A 12190-nucleotide genomic window follows, 5' to 3' on the forward strand; every position below is an offset into this window, starting at 1 on the left:
TTAGAATGTATTACTTTTGTCTGTGTGTGTTAGGGGGCTTTCGGCTGCAAGTAATAGAAAACTCTAGTCTGTCATAACAATACCTGCTCTAAGTGATAGAGGGTAATATGGCTTCAGGGCTGGTTTGATTCAGTGATTCCTTGATGTCCATGATGTCACCTGGTTTGCCTCCCATCTAAACACTGTCTCCCACAATGTCAGCTTAACCCTTGTGCTGTTCCTCCCTCATGATTGCAAGATAGCTGCTGTGGCTCCAGACCTCACATCCACATACCACATTAAGTAGGAGAGAAGAAACCCTTTTCTGAGGTCTCTACAGGGGTCTTTAGTTTCATCTGGCTGAATGGGGTCTATTGTCCACCTGTGAGGCAGTAACTGGCTTTTCACCTGGGTTTGGCAAATATCCCTATTCTGTGACAGGCTCTCTACTGGTTACTGTTGTCGATGGTTGCTGTCAAGTCAACTCCAACTCCTGGTGACCCCATGTGTGTCAAGAGTAGAAACTGTACTCCACAGGGTTTTCAGTGGCTGATATTTTGGAAGTAAATTGCCAGGTCTTTTTTCTGAGGTGCCTCTAGGTGGAATCGATTCTCCAACTTTTCAGTTAGCAGTGGAGCACATTAACTATTGCACCACCCACGGACTAGCACAGATTAGTAAGACACAGTCTGTAACTAGAGGTGCTTGAAGTTGGGGAGAGCTGTGGGGCAGATAGAGAGGAGAGGAAGAGGAGGAGAAAGAAAATTCATAGGCACTGGAGGCTCTAGGAGTCTGCTACATGTGGACTAAGTGTATATCTTAAAAACAAACAAACAAAAAACTCCAAACCCTTGAAGGATACACTGATGTGCATTTAGCCATGTTTTTCTAAGAAAACTTTCCGGCACTGCAAAACGTTACCATTTTCTGTCTGCAGGGGCGGTTCACTTTCAAGAATGGGCGTGTGTACGAAGGCCCATTTTCCAATGACCACATAGCACAGTTTCCAAGCCTTGAAACTGACTTAACGACTCACCTGGAGCTGTGTTCAGGAGGCACCACCAGGAGCAGCCGTGGCTTCTCCGTCAGTGCTGGTAAGCAGACGTCACCCGTCAGCCTCAAACAAGTTAACCTGTGCCGTCCGTGTTGTGCACTCATCAAAGCGTATGTGCAGCTGCTGCTTCTGAAGAGGCTTTTTAATACTCTTGATCACATTTTGGTGGAAAGCCATTTTGACATAACACTGAAAAATGTTTTCAATGCTTTTTACAAGTATTCCATTTATTTGCCTTCATTTGCTAGAAATTATCAGAAAGCTCGATGGCAGCGAAAATAATCCTGTACTAGGAACAAGCATTGAACTGGACCTCAGCTGGTTGCTGGCTATGTACCCTGAGAAAGACCGACCAGCAGAAAAGAAGCAGGTAAAAACCATTTGTATTGTTATAAATTTGAATCTTAGGCTTTAAATACTAACAGGGTGTTCATAAACCAAAACCAAACCAGTTGCCATCGTCTCTGAGTCATATAACCTCATGTGTGTCACAGCAGAACGGAGCTCCACAGGGTTTTCAATGGCTCACTTTTTGGAAGTAGGTTGCCAGACATTTCTTCCAAGTCACCTCTTGGGTAGACTTGAACCTCCAGCTTTTCAGTTAGCAGCCAAGCACATTAACTGTTCGTACCACCAAGGGGCTCTAGAGTCTTCCTAGTCCTGGGGAAATACAGTTGGTAATTGCTATCATATGTTGAGTATCTTCTGTGTGCCTGATAGTTGCTTTACAGATACCATCTCATTTTATTTGCAAGGCAGCCGTATGAGTGAGCTGGCTTTCTCAGGAAACGGAAGCCCAGAGGGAGGGGCTCAGGGAGTTACCCAGAGCCTCCGGGCTGGCCGGGGTCAGGTTTCCATCACACTCAGTTGGGTCTGAAGGCCAAGGCTGTGGCCCCCGCCTCACAAGACATTAATTCTCCTGTGCATTATTATGACTATTATTGAGCAGCTAGGGCTCAGGAGAACTTCCAACACTTAGAAATGTGGAAATCCTGAGCTAGAGGAAGCTGGATGTACCTCAATCTTATTTGATTAAAATATATATATATATATATATATATATTTTTTTTTTTTTTTTTGACAAATTACATTTGAGTACGGTGGTGCTGTTTTCATGGTACATTTCTTCCGTGAAACCGTTGTCGGGGATGTTGTGCGCTGTTCTGTTGTGGTGTTTACCATGGGAAGCATCTTTGCCCCCTTTTCTTCCTTCTGGCCCCCAGCCCTTTGGCCTCCAAGGTGATGCATCTGTCCAGCCCCAGCCCTCATTGTCCTTCTCAGTCACCGTTGTAATCCAGGCTCCCAGCGTGACCTCCTCCCTCTGCTTCAAGATTCTTGATGCAGACAGGACCCTTTCTTGCTTTCTCCAATTACAAAAATAGTATGTGATGCTTGCAGAAAATTTAGAAAACACAGGTAAGGAAAAAAAAAAAAAAGAATCCCCACCCAGACAGGATCTTATGACTATCTTTCCAGTAAGGAACCCTGGTGGTGCAGTGGTTAAGTGCTCAGCTGTTAACCGGAAGGTCGGTTGTGATTCAAACCCACCAGCCACTCCACAATGATCCATGTCGCGGTCTGTCTGCCTCCGTGAAGATTACAGCCTTGGAAGCCCTGTGGGGCAGTTCTGCTCTGTCCTATAGGGTTGCTACGAGTCAGAGTCCACTCAACGGCCGCGGGTTGGTTTGGATCTTTCCAGTTTTTTTCTGTGTACACATATGCACAGAAGTGGGACCATTCTGTTCACATGATCTCTATTTTCACAAAATATTTAATGATAGTTATTCAGTCATTGGAAACCCTGGTGGCGTAGTGAGTAAGTGCTATGGCTGCTAACCAAAGGGTAGGCAGTTTGAATCCGCCAGGCGCTCCTTGGAAACTCTATGGAGCAGTTCTACTCTGTCCTATAGGGTCACTATGAGTCGGAATCAACTTGATGGCACTGGGTTGGGTTTGGTTTTTGGTATTCAGTCATTAAATATTCTCCTACAATAGAATTTTTAGGTAAATAAGTTAACTAATATATATTGATTTACCAAAAAGGGAGGGATCACATTGTTTGTATTATTCATTTTTCTACTTTGGAGTTCTATGTTAAAACATGTGTGTCTTTAAAAAAAACATTGTGGTTTTAAAAAAATGTATCTTAACTGTTTTATAATTACAAAAGTAGCACATGCTCTTACCAAACAATGTATGTGACACAGAAAAATGAGAGAATCCTGTCATTCCACACTTCAGGAGTATTTTTAAGTTTTTAATGACTACAATATTCTGTAATACAGTATATTGCAATTTAGATATGAAATCTTCTATAGGTTTTTTTTTTTTTTGAGGTGATTCTAGACTTACAGAAGAGTTGCAAAAATAGTAGCGACTTTCTATATACCCTTCAACCCAGCTTCCCCTAATGTGGCATTTTACATAACCGTGGTACAGTTATTGAATCCGGGAAATTAGCATTGCTACAATACTGTTAACCTACAGACGTTATTCGAATTTCACCAGTTTTCTCCTGAAACCCTTCTTCTATTCCAGGGTCCAACCTAGGACCCCACATTGCATTTAGTCTCCTTATTCTCCTCTAATCTGTGACAGTTTCTCCATGACGTTCGGATTTTTGAAGAGTACCGGTTAGTCATTTTGTAGACTGTCCCTCAGTTGGGGTTATCTGATGTTTTCTCGTGATTATAGGCATTTATTGTCCATCAATGGAATAGTCTGTCAAAATGTGGGTGTCTTTTGAGCAGCATTTCTGGGTTATTCTAGTCTCAGCAGAGCAGGCTGTGTTTGGTGGCCTTCTAAGCCTTTGAGCTATATCCTTTCTCACCCCAAAGGCTGCCTTTGCTGGGCAAGACCATGTTCCTAGATTGGTATTCAGGGCCTTCTGTGATCTGACATCAACCCACCTTCCTGAGCACCTCTGTCACGTTCCCTTCCTCCTTACCGTGAACTCACATGACGACGGCTAGCACGTGTATAGACAGCACTTACTCTGCTGCAGGCATGGCTCCAAATGCCTTTCATTGTTGAATCTTCCCGACAGCCTACGGAGCAGGTACTGTTGTCCCATTCTGCAGATAAGGGAGCTGAGGCAGGAGGTGAAGGCCTTGCTCCAGGTCACACAGTCTGACTCCTGGTTTTCTTGGAGGACCCTACCCTGTTCTACTCCTAGGCCCTTCTCCACTTGGGATGGCTACTCTACATGAAGTCCTATTCATTTTTCCATTCTCTGAAGCTCAGTTCAAGTATGGCGTCCTTCAGGAAGCCTCCTGCACAGAGTCCTTCTCCCCTCCTCCATGGCTCTGTCTAGATGCTTCCTTATTGTGTAAGGTTGGCGGTTTGAATGCACCCAGCAACTCCATGGGAGAAAGACCTGGTGATCTGCTCCCATAAAGATCACAGCCAAGAAAACCCAGTGGAGCAGTTCTACTCGGCAAAGCATGGGGTCATTATGAGTTGAAAATCGACTAGACTGCACTTAACAACTTGTGTTTTCACTAGAATTAGGCTTTATGAAGACAGATATGGTGTTCTAGTCTAGAACAGTGCTTTCAGTTGGACAGACTATAAATGTTTATCCAGTTGACCTAAATTTTATAAAGCAGAGTTTATGCTGAGAGCAGTGAGCTGCCCAGGTGGGGCTTTTCCATCTTCATGGGGACCCCACATACTGTCTTCACACTCTGTATGGGCTGCAGGGCTATCTTCTGTAGGGGATGTGGGCAGCATAAGGGCATGGGGGTCTGGGGGAACTAATAGTAGGCAAAATGGGGACAGAAAAGGTTAGGAAAGCAATAAATTTGACTTTTGCTTATTTCAGACTTCCAGCATTAAGTATGATGTTAGTTTGCCATTTATCAGGTTAAGGAAGTTCCTTTCTATTCCTGATTTACTGAAGGTGTCTATCACTAATGGATGTTAAGTTTTGTCAACGACATTAATAGGTATGATTATGTGGAGGTTCTTCCTTAGTCCGTCAGTATGGTGCATGACACTGATCGATGTCAAATGTTGAGCCAGCCTTGTAATCTCATGGTAAACCCCACTTGATGTTGGTGATTGAATCATGTCCTCCAAAAATATCTGTCAACTTGGCTAGGTCATGATTCCTAGTATTGTACGATTGTCTACCATTGTGTCATCTGATGTGATTTCCCTATATGTTGTAAATCCTATCACTATGATGTAATGAGATGGATTAGTGGCAGTTATATTGATGAGATCTACAGAATTAGACAGTGTCTTAAGCCAATCTCTTTTGAGATGTAAAAGAGAGAAGCAAGCAGAGAGACATGGGGACCTCATACCATGTCTGTGGTGGGAGCAGTGCTGGGAGCAGAGCGTGTCCTTTGGACCTGAGGTTCCTACGCTGAGATGCTCCCAGACCAAGGGAAGACTGATGACAAGACCTTCCTAAGGAGCTGACAGAGAGAGACAGCCTTCCCCTGGAGCCAGTACCCTGAATTCGGACTTCTAGCCTACTAGACTGTGAGAAAATAAATTTCTCTTTGTTAAAGCCATCTACTTGTGGTATTTCTGTTATAGCAGCACTAGATGACTAAGACAGTGTTGATGTATTATTCTTTTTATAAATTGCTGGATTCAATTTGCTGATATTTTGTTGAGCATTTTTGTATCTGTGTTCATGAGGAACATTGATCTCTAGACAACAGAATTGTACTGTTACCGTTCAGACGGGTGTGTTCACATAGAGTAGGGAGCTTGTTTTCACTGTTCTTCAGAACTGGGGTTTATCGTCCTGGGCTGGATGGGCAGAGGATACCATGTATTAAGCTCTTTCCGTGGTAAGAGGTAAATGCTGTAACTTACATGTGTTTATCTCATTTAATTTAGAAAACAGATGTTTCTTTTACTTTTGTTCTTATCTAGGTAGGGTTGAGATATGTGTTGTTTTCTTCTTTTCAGGTAGAATTTGCTATCTTAAGAAATATTACAGAACTAAGAAGAATCTATAGCTTTTACAGCAGTCTAGGTTGTGATCACTCTCTAGATAATACCTTTCTGATGACAAAGCTTCACTTCTGGAGATTTCTGAAAGACTGCAAATTTCATCACCATCAACTAACTCTTGCTGATATGGACAGGTTACTAAGTGGTGAGTATTTCGTCTTTTGGCTTAAGGGGTAGCATAACGTAAGGCAGCCATCTTTAAACCAGTTAAGAAACCTTGAGGGAGGAGGGAAGGCAAACGTTGGGAGAGGAGTTCCAGAAATCACCCTGTGGCCTTGTTCTCAAGGTGCTCACAGTGTACTTAAAAAGAGACAACTGCATGAAGTAACACCAGTTGCTGTTGAGTTGACTCCGACTTATAGCGACCCCATGTGTCAGAGTAGAACTGTGCTCCATCGGCTTTCAGTGGCTAATTTTTCAGAAGTAGATCACCAGGCCTTTGATCCAAGGCAATTCTGGGTGGACTTGAACCTCCAACCTCAGTTAGCAGCTGAGTGTGTTAACTGTACCACCCGGAGACTCCCATGAAATAACAGGCAACAGTAAAAGACCATCTATAAAACCAAAAAACCAAACCTGTTGCCACTGAGTCGATTCCAACCCATAGAGACCCTCTAAAGGGGTCAGCAAAGAACAGCCCGTGGCCAAATCCAGTTTACCACCTTTCTTTGTAAATAAAGTTTTATTGGGACACAGCCACGCCTGTTTGTTTATGTATTGTCTGTGGCTGCTCTTGCCCTACAACATCAGAGACAAATAGCTGTGACAGATTGGTTCAGGAAATATGCCTAACCCTGATCTATAGTAAAAAAAAGTCCTAAATTGTCAGGTTCAAAGGTTCAAAGCAAACAGCATCAGGAGAACTTGGAATAGTCTAGGACAGGTGAAGGTTTACTTGGTAAGTAGAATGCTAGAAAAAAGTACCTGTTTACTTCAAACTTGTTTGAAACAGACATGAAATTCATTTATAACTAGAACATTAATCAAACTGTGTGATTTGGATCATTTTTGAAAAACACTGGGTCAAGGTTTCTTGTAAGCTGATCAGATAGAAACCTTTGGTATGGTACTTAATTTTTAGGTGGATGCTTATATACTGTTCAGCATATTCTCTGGGAGGAAGTACTCTTTCATAATTAATTCTTTGAATTGTATACCAGGAGCAAATAAAATAGAAGGCTCCAGAAAATACTAGGCATCCTCTCCAATTTTTATTTTAGCCAATAATAACATACCAGTTGAAGAAATCCATTCTCCATTTACAACAATACTTTTGAGAACATTTCTGAATTATCTCCTGCAGTTGGCTTATCACATTCATCACAAAGAATTCCAGTAAGTACTGTTTCTGGGCCCCTGTGAGAGCTGCCACCCAAGGGCACCCAAGGGCAGAGCTAACCTGTACTATATCTGTAATGTCATCCTCTTCTGCATTCATTATTATTTTGACATACTCTTGAAGGACTAGAAACAAAAGTTTTCCACAAGTATTGACCACAAAGTCATGAGATACTAGGTTAAGACTCTGAATACCCTTCAGATCTGAGTTACATTTCAATATGGCAAATAGCTCTCAGGGTTTTATTCAAGAAATACTCAGCATCAGCTCTTCCTTCTTAGGGGAGAGTTTCCTGCCTTTCTCAGAGCAAAATTTTTCTTTTTTTTAATCCAATCTTTGGTTTTGAAGCAATTTTAGACTCACAGAAGTGTTGGGCAAGTTAGTCCAGAGTTCCCATCCACCCTTCCCCCAGCTTCCCCAGAATTAAGGAATTGGCATTGCTGTGTTCCATCAACTAAATTATAGACTTCTTTAGGATTTTCCCCATTTCTCCACTTATGTGCCTTTTCTGTTCTAGGGTCCCACACTGCACCTTGCTGTACGTCTTCTCCAATCTCTGATAGTTTCTTGGACTTTGTCTTTCATGACAGTTACTGTGTCAAGTGTATCTCGATTTTGGTTTGCTAGTGTTTTCCCATGATTAGACTAAGGTGATGGGTTTTGGGGAAGAATAGCATAGAAGTGAGCTGCCCTTCTCATCACATGTGAGTAGTACATGATGTCCATGTGTCTTTTATTAACCATGACCATTTGGTTCAAGTGGTGTGAGCTAGGCTTCTCTACTGTACCTGTGGCCATTGAGTTGATTTTGACTCATGGTGACCCTACAGGACAGGTTAGAACTGCCCCATAGGGTTCCCAAGGCTGTAATCTTTATGGAAGCAGACTGCCACATCTTTTCTCTCATGGAGCTGCTGGTGGGTTTGAACCACTGACCTTTTAGTTAGCAGCCGAGTGCTTAACCACTGCACAACCAGGGCTCCATTCTTTTCTATACAGGTACTATTTTTCCCTTTCTGTATTCTTTTTGTTAGAAGCGAGTCACTAAGTACAGCCCACGCTCAAGGAGAAGGGAATTGCCTAAGTTCTACTTCCTCCAGGGAGGAGTAATACTGATTTGTTTTTAATCACAGAAATAGAAGCCCGTCGCTCTTCATGTGTTTCACAAAACTGATGACTGAGAACATCCATCCAAACGCCTGCCAGGTGAAAGGTAAATACAAACAGTAGGATTTACATATACCATAATTTTTTTAATAATATTTTATCGTGTTTTTGGTGACAGTTTACACAGAAAATTAGGTTCCATTTGACAATTTCTACACAAGTTGTTCAGTGACATTACATTTTTCACAATGTGTTAATTCTCTTTGACTGCATTCTTGTTCTGTTTCCAGTACTCTAGTCTCCCTGCCCCCTCGTCTTCTCGTCTTTGTTTTAGGGTAACTGTTGACCTTTTGGTCTCATACAGATGTTTTTTTAATGGAGCCCTGTACTCATGGGTGATAGCCTTTATTTTGTGTGCCATTCTGTTACTTTGCTAAAAGGTGACCTCAGGAGATAGTTTTGGTTCAAGATTTAGAACGTATCTTAGGGCATCCTCTAGTTTCAACTGGTCCAGTAAGGCTGGACTTTTTAAGAATTTGAGTTCTAGTGCTTCTTGGCTCAAGTAGATATATGAGACTAGATGGGCAGCTCCTGTCTGGAGGCGAGATGAGAAGGCAGAAAGGCACAGGAGCTGGTTGAATGGACTTGGGAAATCCAGGGTGGAAAGGTGGAGTGTGCTGTCACATTATAGGGAGGGCAACTAGGGTCACATAACAATGTGTGTATAAATTTTTGTATGAGAGGCTGACTTGAACTGTGAACTTTCACTTAGAGCACAATAAAAAAAAAAATTTTTTTTTTTAAATTCTGTTCTACTTTTTTCTCCCATTCTATCAGGGTGTATCTATTGTGGCCTTGATCATAGTGGTTGATAGTGGCAGCCAGGCACCATCCAGTTCTTCTGGTCTCAGAGTAGACGGGGCTGTAGCTTGTGTAGACTATCAGCCCTGTAGACTAGCTTCTTCTCTGCGACCTTAGTTTCCTTCTTTCTCTTTTGCTTCTAATGAGTAGAGACCAATAGTTGTATCTTAGATGGTCACTCACAAGCTTTTAAGACCCCAGACACCACTCACCTCACTCGGATGCAGAACATGAACTTTGCTAATTGACTGAGTTGTCCCAATGAGACTAAGGACCTAAGCCTTCAAACCCAGAAAACTTTTCTTGCAAGGTGTTTGGTTATGTCTGAGAAGTATTTGTAACTATGTCCAGTATGACTATATATGTGTGCATATACATATAGATACTTCTGTCTGTGCACACGTGAACTTACCTGTACCCACCCATACGCATATGTACTCATATATATCTACGTAGATATGTGAGCATAGGTTCATTTTTGGGTTTTGGGTTATTGTTGGTGCTGTTGCTAAATTCTATGTGATATTCTTTAGTGCACACAGTCTTTTCTCGTTGTACTCCTTAGTGGCATCGTTTACTTTGTCAGGGTGTGCTCATGACACCCACATTCTGTGCTACTTTTCCCATCACCAAAAATAACAAGTATCTACAATCTAGATAGTGAATCCCCCTCCCCAACCGCCCACCTACCATATCTCTGGTAACCACCAATAAGTACCATTGCTTTTGCAAAATTATAAACCTGTGATCATTTTTTTCAAAGTTTTTTTTCCCGTGATCTATTTAGGCAGCCTGTTCAGTGAGCCACAGCGGACGCTCTATTCAATGAATTACATCGATAAGTGCTGGGAGATTTACATCGTTCACTGCAGACCAAATGCGTTTCCTCCCGGAGAACTTACTATGAAGATGAGACATTTCCTCTGGATGCTGAAAGTGATTGCTTACATTTTTTTGTAATCTCTTAACTTTGCTATTTTTATATTTCTAGTTATTTTGATATGCAAATGATGAGGTAAAAATCCGGGATGAGTTTTCGTAGCCATTGAATGTTCACTAGGTCTCTTTTGGCAGAAGAAAGGGAAATGAGATAGTAATTCAAATGGTTTATGATAGTGGATAGGTCCCTGGGTGGTGCGTGCAGTTTGCGTTTGACTGCTAACCTAAGAGTTGGCAGTTCGAGCCCACCCAGCAGCACTGTGGAAGAAAGGCCTGGCGATCTGCTTGTATGAAGATTACAGCCAAGAAAACTCTGTGGAGCAGTTCTACTCTGTAACACATGGGATTGCCATGAGCTGAAGCTGACTCACTCGCAACATGTTTGGTATTGTTCTTGGTTTTGGTGGCATAGTGGTTAAGTGCTACGGCTGCTAACCAAAAATGTCGGCAGTTCGAGTCCACCAGGCGCTCCTTGGAATCTCTATGGGGCAGTTCTACTGAGCCCTGTAGAGTCGCTATGAGTCGGAATCGACTCGAATGGCAGAGGGTTTTTTTTTTTTTTTTTTAATATACATTTAGAACCACATCACTGTTTTGCTTCAACTGTAAAAAAAAAAAATAGAAAACTCGAGGAAAAGGAAAGTATATTGTACTTACCTATATTTTTGATTCTTTTTTCCTTTTATGGTTTCCTTTGTTTAGAGAAATTTCTTTAGCCACTCTTTTAAAGTAGGTCTGCTAGTGACAAATTCTTAGTTTACCTTCATCTGAGAATCTTTATTTTTTAATTGTGCTTTAGGTGAAAGCTTACAGCACAAATTAGTTTCTCATTCAAAAGTTTATACACAAATGTTTTCTGACACTGGTTGCAATCCACACAATGTCAGCACTCTCCCCCTTTCCACCCTAGGCTCTCGTTTCCAGTAGTCCAATTTTCCTGTCCCTTCCTGCCTTCTTGTCTTTGCTTTTGGGCAGGTGTTGCCCATTTGTTCTTGAATACTTGATTGAATTAAGAAGCACATTCCTCACATGTTATTGTTTTATAGGGCTGTCTAATCTTTGGCTAAGGACCCCTGGTGGCACAGTGGTTAAAGTGATTAACTGCTAACTGAAAGGTCAATGGTTCGAAACCACCAGCGGCTCTGCAGGAGAAAGATATGGCGTCTGTTTCCATAGAGATTTACAGCCTTGGAAACCCTATGGGACCTCTATGAGTTGGAAGTGACTCAACAGCGGTGGGTTTAATCTTTGGCTAAAAGGTAGACTTCAGGAGTGGCTTCAGTCCCGAGGTAGCAGTTTATCCAGTGGCCATAGTCTTGGGGGTTCCTCTAGTCTCTCTCAGACCAGTAAGTCTCATATTTTTTTCGTGAATTTGAATTTTGTTCTACATTTTTCTCCCGCTATGTCTGGGATCCTCTATTGTGATCCCTGTCAGAGCAGTCCAATAGTTCTTCTGGGCTCAGGTTGGTGGAGGCTGTGGTTCATGTGGCCCATTAATCCTTCAGACTAATATTTTTCTTATGTCTTTGTTTTTTTTTTTCATTCTCCTTTGCTGTGGACAGGATAGGACCAATAGATGTATCTCAGATGGCCGCTTGCAAGCTTTCTAAGACCGCAGACACTACTCACCAAAAGTAGGATGTAGAAGATTTTCCTTATGAACTATGTTATGCCAACTGACCTAGATGTCCCTGAGACTGTGGTCCTCAGCCCCAGTAACTCAGTCCCTCAAGGTGTTTGACTTTGCCTTGGTCGAGTTGACTTCTATGTAGTGTCATGTTTTTCCTTCACTGGAGTTAATGCTTGTTTACTCTCTAGTTAGTGATTTCCCCTCACCACTCCACCCCTCCTTTGTAACCTAGCAAAGATTTTTTCTGTGTGTAAATGTTTTCTTGAGTTTTTATAATAGTGGTCTCCTAAGTGATTGTTTTATTTCA

The 12190-nt window shown here is 42.0% G+C and overlaps 1 protein-coding gene across 9 annotated transcripts in view; it reads left to right on the forward strand.

Annotated features, from left to right (window-relative positions):
• The window catches only part of RSPH10B (radial spoke head 10 homolog B), an 88708-nt gene that overhangs the window by 34435 nt on the left and 42083 nt on the right, over positions 1 to 12190 (forward strand). For all 9 annotated transcript variants that reach the window (XM_049902832.1, XM_049902834.1, XM_049902831.1 and 6 more), the window contains 6 exons: positions 917 to 1073; positions 1282 to 1403; positions 5963 to 6152; positions 7228 to 7342; positions 8480 to 8559; positions 10102 to 10250. In XM_049902832.1, the coding sequence (XP_049758789.1) occupies positions 917 to 1073; positions 1282 to 1403; positions 5963 to 6152; positions 7228 to 7342; positions 8480 to 8559; positions 10102 to 10250 (813 nt within the window). The remainder of the gene's footprint in view (positions 1 to 916; positions 1074 to 1281; positions 1404 to 5962; positions 6153 to 7227; positions 7343 to 8479; positions 8560 to 10101; positions 10251 to 12190) is intronic.

Source organism: Elephas maximus, chromosome 12, assembly GCF_024166365.1.
Source record: "Elephas maximus indicus isolate mEleMax1 chromosome 12, mEleMax1 primary haplotype, whole genome shotgun sequence".
Classification (NCBI taxonomy): Eukaryota; Metazoa; Chordata; class Mammalia; order Proboscidea; family Elephantidae; genus Elephas; species Elephas maximus.